The sequence below is a fragment of the Macrosteles quadrilineatus genome, unplaced genomic scaffold, assembly GCF_028750875.1.
Source record: "Macrosteles quadrilineatus isolate MER2022 unplaced genomic scaffold, UCM_ALF_1.0 Scaffold_9__3_contigs__length_116548681, whole genome shotgun sequence".
Lineage (NCBI taxonomy): Eukaryota > Metazoa > Arthropoda > Insecta > Hemiptera > Cicadellidae > Macrosteles > Macrosteles quadrilineatus.
Window position 1 is genome coordinate 85423278 of NW_026542602.1, and position 22894 is coordinate 85446171.

Genomic DNA, 22894 nt, shown 5'->3' on the forward strand with positions numbered 1-22894 from the left:
TGATAAAGCCGTTGACGGAAACCCAAAGCCAGTCGTTGGCGATATTCTTGAAGGGAGAGCTGTCAAAATTTGACGATGTGCCCGGGAAGACCCATCTCTTGGAGCACGTTATTAGGCTGAAAGAGGGAGTGGTTCCGGTGAAGCAGAGGCATTACCCGAGAAATCCAGCTATGCAAGCTGTGGTTAATGGGGAGGTGGAGGTGATGTTGAAGGATGGGATTATAGAACCTTCTTCGTCTCCATGGAGCTCACCGATCGTGCTGGTAAAAAAGGCCTCGGGCAAATTTAGGATGTGCCTTGATTTGCGAAAGGTTAATGAGGCCAGCGTGCCGGACGCTTACCCCCTGCCGAGGATAAACGCCATTTTAGAAAAGCTTCGGCGGGCCCGGTACATAAGTACTCTCGACTTGTACCGTGGTTATTGGCAGGTGCCTCTCAACGAACGGAGTCGCCCGGTTACCGCCTTCACGGTGCCCGGGATTGGCTTATTTCAGTTTAAAGTGATGCCTTTTGGTTTGCATTCAGCGGGGGCCACGTTTCAGCGTTTGCTGGACAGGGTGATCGGCCCGGACCTAGAACCATCGGCGTTTGCGTATCTGGATGACTTGGTCTTGGTTTCTGAAACTTTTGAGAAACATCTGGAATTGTTGAGGACCGTCTTCGCCAGATTGAGAGGGGCGGGATTGCGCCTGAATCCTGACAAGTGTCATTTTTGTAAGACCCGGTTAAAATACCTGGGTCACGTAGTCAGTGATGCTGGAATCGCGACCGATCCAGAGAAGGTCAGGGCAATCAATGACTTTCCTACACCGCGAAGCGTGAGGAATCTTCGAAGTTTTCTTGGGCTGGCCAGCTGGTACAGGAGATTTGTTGACGGATTTGCGTCGTTGGTCAGGCCTTTGACCAAGTTATTAAAGAAGGGGGAGAAATGGCAGTGGGGCTCAGATCAGGCGATTGCTTTTGAAGCAATGAAGAACCGCCTGAGCTCAACACCAGTTTTGGCATGCCCGGATTTCTCGAAGACGTTCGTGCTGCAAGTAGATGCCTCAAACGACGGCCTTGGTGCGGCTTTGACGCAAGACCAGGCCGGTAAAGAGGCCGTAGTTGCATACGCGAGCCGTCTATTAACAGACCAAGAGCGGAAATATACGACTACCGAGAAGGAGTGTTTGGCTCTGGTCTGGGCGGTGCGGAAGTTCCGGCCATATCTGGAGGGTTATCGCTTCGTGGCCATAACGGACCATGTGGCATTAAGATGGTTGATGAAGCTGCAAGAACCGTCCGGTCGGCTTGCTCGTTGGGTTATGGAGTTGCAACAGCATGATTTCGAGATCCGGTACCGTAAGGGTACGTTGAATCGTGTTGCAGATGCTCTCTCCCGTCAGCCCGTGGGTGGTGAAGATGACGATACCCCGGCTGACGTAGCTGTGATGGAGGAGACCCACGAGAGGCCGAATTAGAGACCGAGGGTATGCAGCCAGAAGATGGCACATGGTACCAGCACACTAAAGAGTGTGTGTTGTCCAATCCCAGACGTGTCCCGAGTTATTGTATTAGGGATGGGGAGTTATACAGGCGTCTTGGGAAAGATAAGAACGATGAAGGCGGAGTGGTATGGAGGACTTGTGTACCACCATCTAAGGTTAAGGATGTGTTGGTAGAGAACCATGACTCTCCTATGGCGGGCCACCTGGGAGTTAAGAAAACAATTGCACGGGTTGGGGAAAACTATTTCTGGCCGGGTTGGCGTCGAGCCGTGAAAGAATATGTGAGGTCCTGTGTCACGTGCCAGGAGTTCAAGGTATTGCAGCAGAAACCGGCAGGACAAATGTACTTTCGAAACCCTCAAGGGCCTTGGCATTCGGTGTCGGTCGACTTGATGGGTCCATTCCCCAGATCCAAAGGTGGGCATCGTTTTCTTGCAGTTTTCCAGGACCTGTTTAGCAAGTGGGTTGAAATAAGACCCCTGCGGTCAGCTACGGCCAAGGCTGTAGCTAGTGCATTCAAGGACGGGCTATTGCTGCGTTTTGGCGCCCCTGTGATTCTTATGAGTGACAATGGAACCCAGTTCGTCTCTAAGGTGTTCCGAGACCTGACGAAAGAGTGGGGAATCGAGTTCCGACAGACTGCCCCTTACAGCCCGCAGTCCAATCCGGTTGAACGGCCAAACCGGGTTATCAAAACTATGATAGCCCAGTTTGTTCAGGATAACCATCGTACTTGGGATGCCCTCATTGCCGAGTTCCAGTACGCGATGAACACCGCCGTTCACGACTCCACTGGGTTTTCACCTGCCAAACTGTGTTTTGGGAGAGATCTCAGGCTTCCTAGGGCAATCGGGTCGTCTCTGACCACAGGACCGGAGCCTGGAGATGACCGTGAGAGAACCGTGGACGAGCTATATAGTGACCGGGAGCGGGCGTTTAAGAGGCTGTACGATAGTTGTCGACAGAACTTGAGGAGGGCTTTCCAGCGCCAGTCGAAATATTATAATCTTAGACGACGTGAGGTACAATACCATCGAGGTGATCAAGTCATGAGAAGACTACATGTCTTGTCCTCAGCGGCTGAAGCTATAGTGGGCAAACTGGCCCCTAAGTTTCAGGGTCCTTGTACCGTAGTCAAGCGAGTGGCCCCTAATATGTACGAGGTAAAGGACGAGGGTAGGAGAGAGACCCAAGTGGTCCATGTTAAAGACCTTAAGACCTACCATGAAAGAACCGATGCTTAGTTATTCTTGGTTATGCATGGAGGTGGTTAATTAGATAGCATTTTTGTGCTGGCTATTCTTTTGATGTTGTGTTTAATAAAGTAGTTTTGTTGTTGTTTTGCTTTGAGACCCGTGGTAAAAGAGGAACCATTGGGTTAAGAGCCGGAGTATTTTGTTTTGGCCGGAGTTCAAAGATTTTTTTTTCTTTTGGCCGTTTTCTTTTTTTTTCATCCCGATGTAAGTGGGGGATGTAACGAGTTATTTTTCCTAGGGGGGTAAATATTTGCTATTTGGCCGCGCACCGATTGTTGAGGTAGGCAAGCGGCGGCGGCGAACCTGGCTAGCGCCCTTTGACCCGGCTTATCAGTGCCGATAAGCCTGGGATATCCTAGTTTCTCAGGATAGCCTAGGACAGACATTCTAGTGGTGGATCCCGGACAGTGAAGAAGGCAGTGTTGGTGTCCTGTGTAAACGGCCGGCGTACGTTGGAGGTACAGAGTGTACGTGGTGTGATCGCGCCGAGTGTTGGTGTAAGTTGGGTACAGACGGTACAGACCCACTGTTGGTGAGTGGACGACGTTCCTTACACTTTGGTTTAAGATTTGATTTAATATTAATCTTACACTTTATTGCGAGAGTTAGAGTTGTAACCGTGCTGGTCAAAACCTGACGGTAGTTAGGATTTATATTAGTCAGTAATAATATTTAAATGTATTCCTGACGGTTCTGGGCAGGTGCTAGAGCGCAAATAATATAATTTAAATTGACTGTAGTAGATATTATTTTGCGTTGTACCTAGAGTTAGTTATATTATTAATATAACTCTGAGGCCCGACAAACCTAAGCTGCACGATTTAGCGTGCGTAGTTGGAAACACGTGGCCAGTAGGCTAGTAGCTAATATTATTAGCCGATTAACAGAAGCCCAGCTAAGTAACATAAAGTTGGTAGTAGCAGTAGCAGTAGTAGGGTTGTTATTGTTTATTCATTTGATTATTTTAATTTAACCTGAACAGCCTGCTTAGTAATCCAACACGTTAGCTTGGTAGCTTGGATAGCGGAGTACCGGCTATCAGATAATATATTTATCTAGTGTTTGGAACGTATTTAATATTTATTTATCTGCTACTAAGTAGCTCAATATTTTAATAGTGCAATTGCCATTTAGTTTTGCTTGTTTGGCTTGGTATTTATTGAGACCAGCTACTAGTGGTGTAGTCACTCTACCTATAGTGTACTTGTATATTATTATGTGGTACGATTATTGGGTGAACTGTTTGATTCTTAGCTTGGGCATTAGAGATGTGTATTGGATTATAGTGGCCTAGTAGACCCCGCCTGGTGATAACACGCGTTGTGGTTTTTATTGGCAAGTCGTCGTGTAACTCACCGTGTTTTAGGCACTCTGGGCTTAACTATTGGATAGTTAGGACGAAGCCCGAGTTGCGTAGTCAGCAAAGACCCCCTAGGAGTGTGGAGAATCGGCGTAGGCCTGGTAGTGATTATTGCACGTTTGTTTTGGTGACTTGTTTTTGACTTGTTCACAGTGCCCGTGTATGAGCCAGTCCTATACCGGTTAGACCCGGCTTTTGGCCTAGTGGTTTCCCTGACCTTATCGCAGACCCTGGAACTTTACCCAGCCATTGTAGGCTGAGCTATCCCCGGCAAACGGTTGCGACGACTGCACTTATTTGTAATATTTTTCCAGTGCAGAAAATCTCGTCGCAGTTATGTACATCAGACTGCCCACAGCTTCTCGGAAGGGAACTCCTTTACTCAAAGGCTTGTTTTCCTCCAATGTATCTTCATACTTCGTGCATAAAGGCGTACCAACTGGATTGCATTCTGACATCCTGTACCTTTCAAGTACACTCTTGATGTAAGACTTCTGACTCAAAGAAATCCTGCCCTCTGCTCTATGAATCTCCATTCCAAGGTAGGTTTCAGGACCAGTAACTTTTAACTTGAAGTCTTGTTCCAATTGTGCAATAAAATCAGACATCTCTTGTTGATTTGAACCAGCAATCAGACCATCATCCACAAATATTACTACATACAATTTTGAACCGTTCTTGTTGCGAATAAACAAACATGGATCTGCAGTACTTTGGCTAAAACCCTTCTTAAGCATACTTTGCATTAGACACTTACTCCAACACCTTGGACTTTGTTTCAGACCATATAAACTGCGTTTCAGTTTCCAAACTCTTCCACTTTTGTCATCATAACCTTCAGGTTTCCAGGTATAGATATCCTCATCTAACGTAGAATACAAAAATGCAGTTTTTACATCAAACTGTTTTAAGTAAAGATCTTCTTGAACAGCTACATTCAAAAGACATCAAATGGTATCGCTTCGGGCTACAGGACTGAATGTCTCATTATTATCCTCTCCATACTTTTGAGCATATCCTTTTGCTACCAACCTTCCCTTGAAGCGTTCTGGATTTTATTTTCCTGTTAGAGCCCACTTTAGACCTATAATTCTCTTATTATTTGGACGTGGAACTAGCTCAAACACTTCATTTTCATTTATTGATGCCATTTCATCATTCATTGCAGCTTGCCAGTGCCACCAATCAGGACTGTTTACTGCTTCGTCGTAGGAGGGACCTGCTTCAGCAAGTAAAACATAGTCTTGAAGTTGAAGGTATGATGGTGTACGTCGCTGACGTTGAGGTCGACTGTCATCTTCATTTATGACTCTTACTACATCATTTTCAACTGACATTACATCATTTTCAGCAGACACTACATCATTTTCAGCACACACTGCATCATTTTCAATCCCCACATTTCCATTGTCACTGATTTTTCGTGGAAATTGAATGCACATTTCAACTTCATTGTCTTGAATTCCCTCATTCCATTGAGAAGACTCACCAGCATTTTTATTTTCTTTGTTTCCTCCGATCCGTCGAGGAGACATAGCCTATCATTCAAGAATGACTCTTTTTTCATAATTTCCTTGGAAATTTCCTTGAAAATAACGTCTTTGCTTGCCACAATCTTTGGCGCAACATAGACTCTATAGCCATCTTGTTCGTCACAATATCCAACTAATATGCCAGAAACCGATTTAGCTGAACCATTTCTTCCTCTTCGGTTTTGGTACATGGACATAGCACTCAGCACCAAAAGGGCGAAAATGTTCAACGGGCGCAGGACCCTTTTGAAACCACAACTCGTAAGGAGTTTTACTATCAACAGACGGTCCAGTGCGGTTGATAACATGACAGGCAGTGTTCATGGCCTCAGCCCAAAAACTCAAGGGTAATTTCTTAGCATACAACATGCTACGTGCTGCTTCTACTAAGGTTCGCATTTCTCTTTCAACGGAACCCATTTGTTCAGGTGTGTAAGGCATGCTCGTTCTCATAGTGATACCACGATCAGAGAGTATTTTCTTAACTTTGGCATTACAGAATTCCGTTCCACCATCATTCATGAACGATTTAACAACATGACCTGCTGTCTGACTCTCATTTAGAAATGTCTGTAGACAATCACAAACTTCACTTTTCTCCTTCAAAAAGAAAACTTGTCGAAATTTAGTGTAATAGCCTAGTCCTTCAACACTAGACAATAACGACTACCACCAAGAGAAATATTTTCCATTGGTCCACATAAGTCACCACTTATAATCTCACCTGGACTTTCAGGTTTTACTGTTCTTTTGTGATAAGTTTCTCTGTGATGTTTCCCTTGTACACATCCCTCACAGAAAAAGTCATCCTTTTTCACAGATATGCCCCGATCGCCAATAAACTTATACAGATGAGCCTTGTTTTGATGAGTACTCATGCCATTCTTGTAGAGTTTTATTTTTACTACTCACAAGCTGTACAGAAGACTTACTCTGTAATACTGACATTTCAAGTTCAAATAAGCCATTGACATTGTGTCCAAATAAATGTGGATTATTGTCCTTTATAAAAACACACTTATTTTTATAAGCTTTGAACGTATACTGTAGTCCTTTTCAACTAACTTGGAGACCGAAAGAAGATTTCTGCCTAGTTTTGGAATATACCATACCACAGAAAACGTACTACTATAACCCAGAATGCCAACCGCATGGTAAAAAGCATTAAGCGTTTTGAGAGAGCTTTGCCTGTCAATCCGTAGGCAGCGCCACCAGCGTTGCCATGCAATAGCATAGCAACGCTGGTGGCGCTGCCTACGGATTGACAGGCAAAGCTCTCTCAAAACGATTAATGCTTTTTACCATGCGGTTGGCATTCTGGGTTATAGTAGTACGTTTTCTGTGACCATACTCCTTGCAATATCCGGAGAATTTTAATCTTACCAATATTTACAACAAATCGAATGTCACCTTCTCCTTCAGCATAGATAGCTTCTCCATTAGCTACTGTAACTGAAACAGGCTTAGAATAACCGTGGTAAGTATCAAAATATTCCCTCTTGAAACACTGTTGTGAAGCACCAGAGTCAGCTATAAATGTACCATCACACTACAAAGTCCGTCAGCTACAAAGCATAAATACCCCCGTCGCAGCAAACCTGACAACTAAGCGAATTTCCATTTGTCTGAATTGATTTTCAATTAAATATATTTAAATGAGTACCTAGGTTTGCTGCTACAAGGAAACTAATAAAGTGTGTTTTTTAGTAAAATATTAGCTTAGTACAAAATAAATAAGTTTGCCAAGATTGATCAAAATATATCCATAAACAACCAAACTACAACATTTTACAATATTCTCCATAAGAATAACATGGGAATTTTTAATTTAAAACTTTTTAAATTTTCTCCGTTACCAATAACCGTACAAAAATACTTTTATATACTAAATTATTTGTTTTTTTAAGCTCTTTAAAAAGGTATAAAGAGAAATTGGGAAACTTTGTGTTTTGAGGGTCGAAAGTGAGAAAAACCAATTTTTACCCCATAAAACCCCCCGTAAAGCCCTGTTCCCATGGTCCGATCATGCTGGTTCGCGAACTCATTCAAGTTTATCCCGCTTTACACCTTTAAACCAAATTTTATCAAAATCGGACAAAAATTACTCAAGTTATCGCGTTCACGGACACATATGTATATATATAAATCTATATATATATATATATATATACATATATAAAAATTTTAACGAATGGTGTTTTTGGCCTCTGGGGACATCAAAATGAAAAAGTAAATCGCTCCCGGGCTTAGGTCTTACCATGCCACCTACGGTAATAGCTACTTCCCTATAGGGAAATTCGCTAAAATTGACTAGATTTCTTCTTGTTCCCATTAGAAGAATCCCCACCTCTTTTCTAAGTTTCTTGCTTCCTTGAATTCTGATTCTGAGGACATTTGCGTAATGCGGCCCTTTACAAATAAAACACTTAACCTTGGAACTGCTGGCATAGTTTTTACCTGCCTTTACTTCCTTAACACAAGTTGATGATGGTTTCTTATTTATTTGTAATGCATGCCCTCCACTTGTTGAATTTTTAGAAGGTAACCTTGACTCAATAAGTCTGAACCTTTCAGTCAAAAGTTCTATACTTCTATCAGCAACAGGAATGCTTTCCCACACGTTTTTAAATTCAAAGAAGTCACTTGGCAATGTACTCATTATTCTGGACATTAGTACAATATCAGGCAATACATTGGCATTATGCTTTTGCAACTCCTCATTTATTTCCCTGAACATTAATTGCAAACGAGATATGTATTGAACTAATTCCTCATCCTTGGTTACTTTAGCAGAAAAGAAATTTTCCAAAGTCCTATCTAACCTTTGACTTGAGGACTGTTCATACATACTTAACAATTTTTGCCAAATTTCATTTGCTGAGTCACAAGTTGCTGTCAATTCAACATGAGCATCATCTACAGCACTTACCATTAGGACCTGGGCTAGAGAATCATCTTTCTCATATGCTCTTACTGCCTCATTGTGTGCCTGTTCTTTTCTTGATTTTTCCTCAGGGCTTAGACCAGTCACATCGTCTACAGTGATTTTAGGCAAATTTCTTTGGCCCTTTGCAATGTCTAGGCAACACACATGACACACGTGACATGATGCTTCAACATCAAATCCATTTGCCTCTTCCACCTACGCCAGGACTGAGACCCATCAAGCTTTGATATTTGTACTTTCACATCCATTTTAGATTAATTTTCAGAGTATAGGTACACAAAATAAAACGTACCTGGGCACCATGACCTTTTAAATAAAGAAAGAAAATATAATTGATTAATAGTTGTTAAACCTTTTTATTAACTGTGTTTACAGAAACATATTGTTTTCAAGATAAAACAAGCATACACATGATTTAATTAATTATAAACCATGTCATTGAGCAAGTTAGTTTCTTTCAATAGTAATCAGCTCACACAATAGAATGGGACACTAATCGCACAGTTCGCAATAAACCTTTGTATGCCAAATGGTTAAAAAGAAAATTCTAAAATCTTTAAATTTAAAATTCCTATGTCATTCCTAGGGAGAATAGGTGATAAATTGTTGAAGTTTGCTTGTTTAGGGACATATTTTGATAAAATGTGTCTTACTAAGCTATAAAAATGTAAGCTATAAAAAACACACTATACTACCTCTCATGTAGCAGAAAACCTACTCATTAAAATTTAATTGATTATTGAAATAGGAAACTAATCTGACAATTTTCAGGGAATATTTTAATGAAAATCCAACCAGGAAAATGGTTGGAAAATGACGCCATTCTGCATTTATATTTGTATACTGTAAATCTTGAATAAAGTGTTTCTGAATCTGAATGGAATTAGCTTGGCTTTACTGTATACATAAATGAACATGACGATGGTCTCAGATTTTAACTACACAAATATGACAGAAGATCCATGGAGTACTTAACTTACAGACACTCCTCGCACAACCAAATAAAATTCTACAATAGGAAAATAATTCAGTATATTTTGCGTTTGTGGATGTTTTATTAGTCATAGAACAAATATTAAATAAAAAACATTACAAATTACTTTTCCTTCTTCAGTTCCTGTTTGAGCTGAGATAGACGGGTGAGGCACATGTCCCGCCAAGCTCGTCTGCGGGCTAACTGGTCCAAGGGGCAGATAGAGGTCATCTGTTTAGTGATGTCCTGCAAATTTCAACTATAGTTATCAATATTGAATATTGACATCACCATCTCAGAGGATAGCAATCATGATAACACAAAAACTGTCACAGGTTGGTTGCGTAAGAGTCTAACTGGGGAGTTTGCTTATTAAAGGACGCATGCATCTATGATTTCCTTCGGACTCCTAGCGGGTCTTTTGTATAAGGTCCATCCTCAAAGAGCTTTGCTCAAAAGCAAAGCTCTTCTCCTGCTTTTGTTTTACGAATACTCCTCCTGAACGGCAGAAGCGATCTGCACGAAATTTAGCACAATCATAGTATACAATCTGAAGGTATAAATTTCCATGGGAAAGGTATAAATCTGAAATGGTACAAATCAGACCACAGGGTTTTCCCTACGTGACTTTCAACTTTTAGAAATTTAACAGTGGCCTTATGGGTTAATTGGTCCCTATGACATTATTTGCGAGATAACAATAAAAAGGTACAGTAGACTCCCTCTTATCCGTACTCCTCGGGCGGGACCGAGGCCAGTCCAGATAACGGGTTTTCCGGTTGAACCAACGTCCCCAAAAACTCCTTAAAGCAGACTGTTAAAATGCATACTGTATACAGTATTTGACTTAAGATTAGGAGAGCATTGTATTTAGACACGTGATCACTGGTCTCAAATCTTTCCCACAAGAACAGTCGTTAACATACCACCCAATTACTGCCGATCTAGTCTGGGTAAACCGATGTGCAGATAAAAATTGTCCGGTTAAAGAGATGTAATTTCCGCTAAGTGTAGTCTGGTTAAACCGATGTCCGGTTAAAAGGCATTTATTTATCTGGTTTGATACAATCTTCATTTATTTACATTCAGCAAGTATAAAGAAGTAATTAAATTTATTGTTGTGAGCAAAAAATTATACTTAAACATTATAAATCCATACAGAAGTTAAAATAGTATATCTCAGCAGATTTAAAGCTTAATTTTGGCCTACAATTTATTACTGGTCATCAACATAAACTCTGAAAAAACTGTGATTTGTCAAGTTCTACCATAGAAACAATTTTAGTGTTCATAATATCACTTACATATCATGAGCTTTTAAATCCCTCCAAACATCCCCAAGTGATCAGATCTTTCACAATATCAGACAGCATTTCGGTTACTTCTTCTCCTCCTTTACGCAAGTTTTGTTTTGTCATCTCTTCAAGGTCATCAGTCGGTGGATCATGGTGTCCGTGCCACATGATCGGAAGGAAGAATGAGGCCAGTAAATAACCATAAACAGCTTTTTTCTGGAACTCCTCCCACAACTGTTCCAAAGTAGGAGCTTCAGTACCCGCGTACTTTCTCACCGAGTCAAGATACGTTTGAAGAAAATCACTCTTAAAGTATTTTCTGCGGAGATCAGCAGTCGTGTTGAGGAATAAAAAGAACGATATATCGATGATGGGTGAGGCATATCTCGCTGTGCCCAAATCATAGAATTTTACATCAACAGGTTTGTGTCCAGAGGTTTCGTATTTAAATACCATATTGTTCCGACAAAAGTCACCATGGCACAAAGCACTATGTTCGTTTACTTCTAGGATTTCTTTGATGACATCGTGTACATTGCTCAAGTGGTCCAACGAGCTGTTCAGCAAATCAACATGTTCACCTTTTTTCAACAACGGGACCACCCCTCTCTTAGTGGTATGTTTGTAAAAGTAGATTTGTAGCGCTTTGTGTTTGTTCAGCCATCTTGTTTCTCTTAGCTGATTGATCTTGATCCCAAATTCCAACGGGTTCTTAGCTTTCATTTGAATACTTGATCCATGGAATTCACCAAGTTTTGAGAAAGCAAGAGAACAATGGTCATAATCTAAAAACACCTTTTCACGAGTTTCTTCAAAACCTTTTGGATGTAGATTTTCAAAAACAATAAACCCCGGATCTGAAGATATTCCTGGAGTCGCAGCACCAAAATAAAATTTTGGGAAAATGTTTGTAACTGATTTTGGAAACAACGGTATGAATTCTTTATACACAAAGACTTCATTGGAAAATTGCAAGTCGGTTTGGAATTTTTCCCTTTTCACCTCTTTAGTATCGTTGTCTTCAAACTTGCAAAACAAAGGAATTTTTTCTGAAGCCTGTCCAACTTTCAGTTCTACATCTATAAAATTCACATTTGACATAAACTCTTCTCTATCTTCTGAACAATCTTTCACACTTGAGACAGTAGGATCCACACCAAAAACACCAGATTGTATCATTTGTGGCAAAATATTGTCCTTAAAACACTGCATGAATGACATTTTGAAACTTAAAATAAAGATTAAATAAGCTGCAAAAGAGAGAGACTGCACTTGAGGTAAAAGACTGATAAACAGTTGGTATAAGTGTTTGTCTTTAGATAAAGAACGGTTTTTATGACTGAATTACCATTGTCAATAAATTAGTACCATTCAAACTTGAAATTAATTTTATGTCCTGTAATTTTCTATTGCAAGGTCTCATATTATAAATATACCTACAAGCTGCTTTGCAAAATTACAAAACTGATGCACACACTCACCAGTTGCTATTTAAATAAACACTGTAACAGTAGTTGTTCTAGACTCTACACCAGATAAAGTAGTCCACAATCCAGCAGGAACTAACTGGAGTTTCAGAGCACGTCTGAAGTCTCAAACAAGGTCAAGGTCACTGACTTGATAGACATTGTTATCTGTTTTAGTCTATTTATATAACTACAGTGATCTTTTCAACTTTCTTTTATCAGCTGGATAATTCTATTGTTTGTCAAGTCAGTTGTGACTCTATAAATGTTTATGTTTCTAATAAACATAAAGCAGCATTGTTTCAGTTTACAAATTGTGTTTGCAAAAACAAATTTACAACAGACAAAAAACACAAACAGTTTTATCCACTGTCTTCAATTGAAATTTTGTTTTGACAATAAAATTTTTAAACATATGTTTAACAGCATATTTTATCAACAAATAAACAATTTGTTGTAAACTATGATTTAAACAGCTTAAGGCACTTATTTTTTTCTTGTAAAGCTAAATACAGGCGTTATTATTATTATTATTATTATTTTTTGTAAATACAATAACACAAAGTTTAATTATTTGACTATAGTTCGGCCGCATAGAAAGCAACCTCATCCAGCATTGGTTTAGCATTAGCGCGCAAGTCGTTTTCTAAGTGGCCGAACTATAGCTTTTAAGCCCTTTTGAGTATAAGATTAACATCCATAAAAGTTTGTTTCCATTTAGAATTTAATTTTTAAATGCTCTTTATCAATTAAAGCTTTAAAAGATATTTTGGTTTGAAACGGATTTATTTCTAGAGGAGAGAATAATCTAAATATACCTAATCTAAAATTATTGTAGCTGATTTTGTTTTACTTTTAACCTGACTTAAAAGTCTGAACTTTGTGTATCCGAACCAGGCATTTTTCCAAAAAAGTTAAGCTATAATGAGACAATCTTATCTTACCTTATCATTAAAATTTCAAATCCTTTGTTTTAGCCCATAAGTAGTCTAAATGATTAAAGATATCATTATGTGACATTAAAGCGAATATATATTTTATTTTTACTCTAAAAATATAAATAAAAACTATTTAAACTAATTTTTTACAGAAAATGTTATGAATTTAAACTATAAGATAACAGTCTAACTTTTATCTTCCCAGTAATCATGTCAACAGATTATAATCACCTGTGATTATGTGATTATTTTACTTGATCGCATCAACACCTGCGATCTTCTTTAACGATTATTTTAACTCCTAAGACTAAGAAATTCGAGATGACTTCCCGTTATTGTGGCAATGCCTGTGATCGTGGCAATATGCGTTAATCACGATTGTTTCCCGTGATTGTAGTTTTGAGCCATGCCTAACAAAAAATCAGCAATTTTGGGTGGATTTTTAAAACTTTAAAATTTCCTGGTTCTTTACAAACTTTACGCACAATTTACGGCTTTTTCCCCAGCCATCATAATTCACGTGCGATTACCAGTTTTCAGGTCGACTGGACACCCTGCTTCAAGTTTTTTTTAAATTAATGATTGAATCTCCCGCCGAGTGCTAAATAAGGTCAGTGATACTTTTTTTACCACAAGAAACATATCAGATTCTGACATTGGTCATCAGATGGGTTTAGACCGTAATTGCAATGATAGCGGGGAAAATGCGGGGAAAGCGGGGAAGCTGGAAACAGGCTTGGGAGTTAAGAAATGGTAGTGAAAATGTTTATATCGGAAGGCATTAAGGAATGTTTTGGTGGGCATAAGGAACATAGTCTCAGTCATCTGGCAATGAATGTCGGCATCAGATGTGTTTTTGTAATAAAAAAAAAAATTACTGACCTTATCTCGCACATAGTGGGAAATTCGTCAATTCAAAAATTTAGAAAAAAAATTAAATTTCACAGTGAAGCGTACACTTTAGATACAGAGCTGCAATTTATACCATTCTGTTCACAAATAATATGAGTAAGGGGCGAGGAGCCCTCGTTGAGGCGTACAAGCAAACTACAGATTTATATGACAAAACCCAACTTAAAGAACAGCCCTTATTTAATAATAAACTGATGTTCACAAATTCATTTTCATTTCAAATTTTATATAGAAGAGCTTTTTTTGTTTGTCTTTAAATATTATATTACCAATCTATAGGAACGCCACCTTGTATTTTAATCCAAATATGTACGTAAAGGATGAGTGTAGAATAAGGTCTTGTGTAGCTTTGTTACTGACCAAGTCAGGCTGTTTCATTAGCCAGGACCATTTGTTAAAAGTACAATGATCAACACAGTTCCGTCAGTTTTGAACCATAAATAACTAACTTTCCTCCATGAATGAGGTACTTGCCTTTACCGCAGGACCAACCATGTGGGGCACTGGCTTGAATGTCATGCTTGTGTCGTATATAGACTTGTGGTATCTCTCACAGTAGTTTTCTATGCCTGTAAAACAAGGATTTTGAATATAAAGTAAATTATTGAGTTTATGTAGTTTAGAGGATCGTTAAAAATAATTTTCTTACAGTCACCCGACAAATTAGGCTTCCTTGCACAGATTATAGTAAACAAAGTCTTACATTGTCACACTGTTTTTACCTTTGACGCACGGTTTTTACATTGGTGCATACCAGTATTCCAACTAAACAACACAAAATGGTGTGCTTTTATTATGCACGTTATCCATGTACGCTTAAAAATAAGTTGGCACACTTCAAGATATTACGACTACAATCAGCTGGTGCAGCATTTCTCATTTCGTTCGATGTTTGGATTTAACCTAACCTAAAAACGAGTTGTACAGTGCCACTTTTATTTTGCCCACTAGTTACACAATTATCTATTGCACAAAAATTAAGTGATTTGTGTAATATTGAACGTAACAAGATTAGTAAAAAGCCATTTGTTGCCACACAAAAACATATTGAAAAACAATCACTTGAAATGATTCTTAGAGCAGTTATATTTCAAAGGAAAACCCAAAAGAAAGTAAATGAAAAACAGATAAAAGAAAAATCAACACTGCACACTTGGCACACCATCACAACTACTGTACATAGAGAGAGGACTCGAAGCTGTGGTGGAATTTGTTTTGTTGTGAAACATTTCTTTTGTCTATCAGTGATTATGCATTGTGTTAACTATTAGCTCAATAACCTTAATACATGTCGGCCTTACCTTAACACATGTCGGCCTTGGTCAATAACAAGACTACAAGATGGTGCCACTCATCCTACACTCATTCCCATTCATACTTGGATTAAAATACCTACCTTCCTGGTCGCTATTTCAATTAAAAGTATTAAAGTATTTATGGAAGTAATGTAAATTAAAGTGTTGCTGAGTAAAGGCAGAAGGTTTTTGAAGTGTTAAGCCATTTAATAGTAGGTCATACCTTCAGCATTAAGATGAGCTACCTCCAGGGCCCCCAAGAAGGCATACCTCATGCCCAGGCCTTCAGACATGACTTTGTCAACATCCTCCACGCTGAGCAATCCTTCTGTTACTTGGTTCCATACTTCGTTCAGGATTGCATACCTAAAGTTTGTGAAATAGCAGTGTAAAATTTGTAGTGGGGTAATTTTCTAGATAGTTTAATATAGTATCAAATTGTCCAGGCTTTCTAGTTTTTCCATTGTAATATTTGCGCCAACCCAAATTCAAATAGTAAATAGCACACGTTTCCTTAAATTGCAACTAAAATATTAACAATTAAATTATCCAGCTGATCATAATGTAAACAAATATGGGAACTTTTAAAGCCACTGGGGCAGACTTTTCCAAAAATGTAAGGACAGTTTGCAAATTACACCTAGACCTAGAACAAACATTTTGGTCAATAATATGTGGGGTTAAACCTTAAAACGAAAAAAGCCTTATTTTTCACAAAGTTTCATGTAGCGTATTAATGATATAGATAGATAGATGGATAGATGTTTTTCATCCTACAAATTTGTGCCCATCCAAGGTAAATTTGACTCGCTTGTAATGGAAGGGCTTTACACCAATTGCATATGATTTTTCTAATTTTGTTAGGTTATTTTGTAAAGTGACTATTGATAGAGTAAAACAAAGGTGAAATAGAAAAGACTTCTCTCACTGTATCCTGTTGAGGGAAAAGCCAGCTACTTCTCGAGAGAGGGTGACTGGTTCTTGGCCAATCTCCGTGAGCAGCTCCCGCACCCTCTGTGGCACCCAGGGTTCTGTCCATGGTGCTGGGACGATCTCTACAAGAGGCACGTAGTACGGGGGATTCACCTAAACCATCATACATCTCTGTGAGAAGTGAGGGAGCTTATATGAATTCCCTGTGTCCACCTCATCATAGATCTCTAGGAGAAGTGAGGGAGCTTATATGAATTCCCTGCGTCCACCTCATCATAGCTCTCAATGAGAAGTGAGGAAGCTTATATGAATTCCCTGCGTCCACCTCATCATAGATCTCTATGAGAAGTGAGGGAGCTTATATGAATTCCCTGCGTCCACCTCATCATACATCTCTATGAGAAATGAGGGAGCTTATATGAATTCCCTGCGTCCACCTCATCATACATCTCTGTAAGAAGTGAGAGAGCTAATATGAATTCCCTGCGTCCACCTCATCATAGCTCTCTATGAAAAGTGAGGAAGGAAATTCCCTGCCTCCACCTCATCATAGATCTCTATGAGAAGTGAGGGAGCTTATATTAATTCCCTGCCTCCACCTCATCATAGATCTCTATGAAAAGTGAGGAAGCTTATATTGATTCCCTACCTCCACCTCATCATATATCTCTATGAGAAGTGAGGGAGCTTATATTAATTCCCTGCCTCCACCTCATCATAGATCTCTATGAAAAGTGAGGAAGCTTATATTAATTCCCTACCTCCGCCTCATCATAGATCTCTATGAGAAGTGAGGGAGCTTATATGAATTCCCTGCTTCCACCTCATCATAGATCTCTATGAGAAGTGAGGGAGCTTATATGAATTCCCTGCATCCACCTCATCATAGATCTCTATGAGAAGTGAGGGAGCTTGCATGAGTTCCCTGCGTCCACCTCATCATAGCTCTCTATGAGATGTGAGGGAGCTCATATGAATTCCCTGCATCCACCTCATTATAGATCTCTATGAGAAGTGAGGGAGCTTTTATGAATTCCCTGCGTCCACTTTATCATAGATCTCTATGAGATGTGAGGGAGCTTATATGAATTCCCTGCATCCACCTCATTATAGATCTCTATGAGATGTGAGGGAGCTCATATGAATTCTCTGCGTCCACCTCATCATAGATCTCAATTAGAAGTGAGGGAAATTATATGAATTCCCGGTGTGCACCTCATCATAGCTCTCAATGAGAAGTGAGGGAGCTTATATGAATTCCCTGCGTCCACCTCATCATAGCTCTCTATGAGAAGTGAGGGAGCTTATATGAATTCCCTGCGTCCACCTCATCATAGCTCTCAATGAGAAGTGATGGAGCTTATATGAATTCCCTGTGTCCACCTCATCATAGCTCTCTATGAGAAGTGAGGGAGCTTATATGAATTTCCTGCGTCCACCTCATCATAGATCTCAATGAGAAGTGAGGGAGCTTATATGAATTCCCTGCGTCCACCTCATCATAGCTCTCTATGAGAAGTGACTGTCCCGACCCGCGGCGTGACCGTGTGTTTTGTTCAAGCAGGCCTGCATGTCTTAAAGCTTTACGTGTTGTAAATGTATATGTTCCGTGTCGTGTCGTATTGGTGTTATGTGTTACGTGTTTATTTAATTTAACAATGACGAAGCCATCTAATCGGGTGAATAAAAACTTCACTAGTACTCAGCTGATGATGACAATGTGTCCAAACATGTACTGAAGTGAAACTCATGATTCAATGAGCTATTGACGAAAGTAATCTATTCTTACAAAATCTCCTTTGTTTGTTTTGTCATGGATGCTGGCCTTTTACAAGAAATTGCCCTCTAATGTAAACAATAATGATTATTCTGTGAAACCTGGAGACGATGATGATATCCATACGAGTATGAGAGATAGTCAGGATTTTGCTGTGATAACGGCTTAAGGTTTCTATAATAAACAAATGTACTACTGTAGTTTAAAATTATAAAAATTTGTTCTGTAAACGGTTTGGATAGTGGAGTACGAATGATTGGAGTTCTACCGTAATAATTTCTAGTCAAAAGCTTTTAGATTTTGATTTTGAGGAGTGGATCTTTAAACATGAAGCAAAGCATAATATATCTGTTAAAAAAAATAATGATCAAAGAATGGTAAAATTATAAGGTTTTAAAATATACAATATTAAGCATTTTGAGTTTCATGAATTTATAAAGTCTCTTTAATTGTTCCATAAAAATAAAACACAGTATCAAAAAGTTGGGCGATGATAAAACTGGTAAGTAATAAAATTTAATTACTCACCGGGTGAGCTACAACAACTCTAGCTCGATTTTTGAGATCCTCAGAAAACAGTGATGGCACAAACGTTGATGTAGAACTAGCTAGGATGGTCTTTGGTCCGACAACTTTATCCAGATTTTGGAAGACTTTCTTTTTCAATTCTATATTTTCTGGTACACACTCCTGGACTAGAATAGCATCTTGGACTAGGCCTTCTAAACTAGATGTTCCTGTAATCACAGAAATTATTCTTATAAATGTATCGGATTTAAAATTTAAGTAATTATCAATCGGTTATGTCAGACTAGTACTGGTCCTTCAGAAATAGCATAAATTGATTGGGACATCCGTTTAGTGATATAACTGGTCTAGTCAATAAAACCTAATTGTTTTAAGGGATCCTTTTAACCTAATCCTTTCTTAAGTTTGCATAAAAACAATATAATTACTGATTACTGTACACTTTTGTGTCATATTTTGTGCTAACTACGCATCTTTCAACAAAATAATAGAAATTATAATGTACAATGAGGTCTTGCAATATCTATTTATAAGAAAATTGAGTTTATTAAGATTGTAAACACTTCAATCCCTTTGACATTATTATTTAAGAAAGAGATATTGGAATAAAACACCATGTACAATAAGCAGATAATATTCAGTTGGTTATCTGTCATAGACGTTCAAACTAATCTGGCATTATTATCACTAGTAGCTTAAATACTTGTCATGGATTAGTTTAATTTCAAATGGTTTAAACATAAAATTTTAAAATGTACTGTAAATCCCGTATTTGAAGCTTGGCATTTGAACCCTTGAAGCTTGGTTTGGCTGTCCTTGATCATTGGGCTTTCAATACAGTAGAACCCATTCTAATTCATCTTGACTGACTCCTCGCTTAATCCGATCTTATAGTCGCCTATCGGTGACAATTTTACTGTGGTAATATTGTGGCTATTTGCCATGGCCGTGTGAAGATTGTCACCGTCTCCTGCAATTCTGCTAAAAATCTTGTTCATCACCTTTGATCACATAAACGTCATCATCGTTTTCCGTAATCACAGAAACATTTATCATCATCCTCCGTGATCATGGAAATATTACATGTCTCCCGTGCTCACAGGAAATTTATTAGCGTCTTTCACGATCTTGCGCGATCAATAAATGTCAGTTAAGCAATTAATTCACTGTTTCTACCATAGCACTGGTCCCGTAGAAGACGGATTAGAGGAGTTGTACTGTGACTGGTCTTGGCTGAATAACCAGCTGATCGTAGTCCATCAAAACAAAACTGTCATTCAAGATTATTTTATTTCCATTAAATGTACAATTAATATATGTTATAAAAAGGAAAAACATTTCTCACAAGTCTGTGTGAGGAAGAGTTCAAGGCACTTGTTGACATCGCTCTAAAAAATATAAACTAACAAAACAAATTTTCAAATTAACATAAATTATTTATTAAAACTTAACAAAAAATAAAATATCTTAGTCTTAGATCCTATAGTCATCAGAATATAAGTTTCAAAACACGTTTTTTTTTATCTAAGCAAATAAATAAATGTGATATATGCCCACATAATGTTTTATTGTTATTTCTTAACAATTCAAAAAAAAAATCTAATTGTATGAAATAAATTTTCATATGCATGGGTTGATGGATAAGTTGTAGATGTAATTAATTCTCAACAAACTAATTGAAAAATAATAAGAAAAGATGTTAATTCTTTTACCTACGACCGTTTTATAAAGTAGCCGTTTAAGTACAGTTCTTAGAATTGAAAAGTTGCTCATAACATCATTGTTTCCTTCCATTACAGCATAGTTGTACTCATAACGACACCGGTAATGAACTAATGAGGTTAAAGGATTGAGAGAGAATAAGTAATATGGTAATGATTCGAACTTCAACTAATCAGCTGTTCAGGCCAATTTAATTGTCGTGCAATTAGTGTTTGGTACAATGTTTCATTGCATCACTGTCTGTGGCAATGAGAGGTTATAAACGAAAACATAACGTCTCAACTCAGACAGACTAGACTTGTTAAGCTCACCAGAGATGCAGGCGAGCTGTTGCTTAGCAGTGAGAGAGCCCCGCAGTAGCCCACCAGCCGCTAACATCTCCAGCTGTTTGGCAATGTCAGTGAGAGCCGCTGTCACTTGCTGCTCTACCACATCATACAGGACCACGGAGTAGCCGACACCAGCATACAGCATGGCCCAGCTACGGCCAATCAGCCCACTGCAAGTCAACAACACGTTGGTACACGTTTGCTCAGCAAGATGATAATGTAGGAGGCAGTGCCAGTGGACAACATTGCTAAGGGAGACCATGCCAAGGGCTATCATGGGCCAATTCAATTCAACCAATGGGCGTCCAGGGGTAGCATGTTTCTCAAGACTTTGCAGAGCTTTAAAATGAATGCAGAAATTGAACATTTCTCCAGTTTCAAAATATGTGTGTGGTATTAGAGAACAAAATAAAAGTGTTGACTGAAATGTGTTATTAAGAATATAATGGTCTCACCACAAGAATATGTCAAACCCAAGGGTGGTGGTGGTTGTGGTGAGCTAGTTTCAAGGAGCTGATCTTTGAAGCGGATATAATTAAACCTATTCATGTTGCACTGTTTTATCTTTCTTTTATTCCTTGTTACCTTGTTTATTACCATTGAACATTTATCCAAGAGACTGTCGAATATTATATACTGTAATAAATACCTACCATTCTGTTAATAGTCAAAAGAATAATGCTTAGAAATACTGCATAGAAAGTGAGTGTGAATGAGTAATGAAAATAAGGGGGTTTTAATGAGGAGCATTATGAAAACTATTTAGGGATAGAACAGAATCGTCTCCTGGTCCTCATTCATCATTTTTTAAACTTAATTTTGTTATATTTCAAATCCTAGAGAAACAATAAAATGAATAACCAAGTGAAAAGATTGAGGGTTCCATAACCACCTTGTTTTGTTTAATGGGCTTTACAAGTACAGCAGGTTGGAAATGCATTCAACATTTAAATAAACGGTATCAGCAATCTGAATCATACTTTCTCCCATAAACTTGTCAACCATCTTTATCATGGGTAAGCGGTGGGTGTAAATATAATACTTTATAGGAAAAAATCACAAAAGTTATAAGCAATAACTTTTTAACCATAATTGTTACAACAATGGGGGTTGCACTATTTTGTTTAGAATTATAAGGACCATAAAACATTAGTTTTAACCAAAACCGGCTTTTTCCTTAAACTCAATTTTTTTGTTATTTTATAGTTACTTATGAGAATAACATAAAGAAAATGAAATTTGTACCATTTTGTTCAGAATTTAAAGGACTATAGCATACTAAATGTACAGTACACTCCCTCTTATCCGGATTCCTCGGGACCGAGGCCAGTTCGGATAACGGGTTTTCCGGCTAAACCGATGTCCCAAAAAATTATTTAAAACGGACCGTTTTAATGCATACTGAATACAGTAATTGACTTAAATTTAGGAGAGTATTGTTTTTAGACACGTGATTACTGGTCTCAAATCTTTCGCACGAGAACGATTGTTTCAGTACTGCCCACTTCCTGCCGATCTACTCCGGTTAAACCGATGTGCTGATAAAAATTGTCCGGTTAAAGAGATGTAATTTCTGCCGAGTATAGTCCGGTTAAAACGATGTCCGGTTAAAAGGTGTCCAAATAAGAGGGAGTCTACTGTACTAAATGCAAAATCGTTCGGACCATTTTTAAGTAAATCCGATTTTTACGTTATTTTATGGGTTTTATGGCAAAATCACCATTAAAAATCAAAATTTTGAAAAAATGAAAAAAAAATTCATGGAGATACCATGGATTACTTACATACCAAATTTCATCAAAATCGGACTATGGGTGTGGCAGGGGCGTCATTTGCGGGGGGGGCAGGGGGGGTATTTGCCCCCCCCCTGGATCCAGGGCTAGAGAAAAAAATATGCTGTACTAGCCAATATACAAATATTTTCTCCTGTCAAATCCTAAAAAGCACAGCAGACAAAAATCTGTATATTCTTGCACAGTAATTTGAAACAAAAATTATTATTGTTTTATTGTCTTAGATAGCACATTCTGAGTTCACATAAATTAGTAGTTTTCTTATTCATTTACTTTTTCTTTTTGGTGCTGTACGATAAACCACTTACTTCTACTTTATATATATACATACAAATTCAGATTTTTTAGAAG

The 22894-nt window shown here is 38.4% G+C and overlaps 1 protein-coding gene across 3 annotated transcripts in view; it reads right to left on the minus strand.

Moving 5' to 3' along the window:
• Positions 1-9617: 9617 nt before the first annotated feature.
• The window catches only part of LOC129002073 (lambda-crystallin homolog), a 39156-nt gene continuing 25879 nt past the window's right edge, over positions 9618-22894 (minus strand). Inside the window, exons 3-8 of one of the 3 annotated variants that reach the window (XM_054429597.1) lie at positions 20733-20920; positions 18700-18908; positions 16390-16547; positions 15685-15827; positions 14641-14735; positions 9618-9801 (exon numbers count right to left, since the gene is read on the minus strand). In XM_054429597.1, coding sequence (XP_054285572.1) covers positions 9679-9801; positions 14641-14735; positions 15685-15827; positions 16390-16547; positions 18700-18908; positions 20733-20920 — 916 coding nt within the window. In that variant the 3' untranslated portion in view covers positions 9618-9678. Of the gene's footprint in view, positions 9802-10859; positions 12392-14640; positions 14736-15684; positions 15828-16389; positions 16548-18699; positions 18909-20732; positions 20921-22894 lie in introns of those variants that run through there. The other 2 variants (XM_054429596.1, XM_054429595.1) reach the window with 2 other exon arrangements.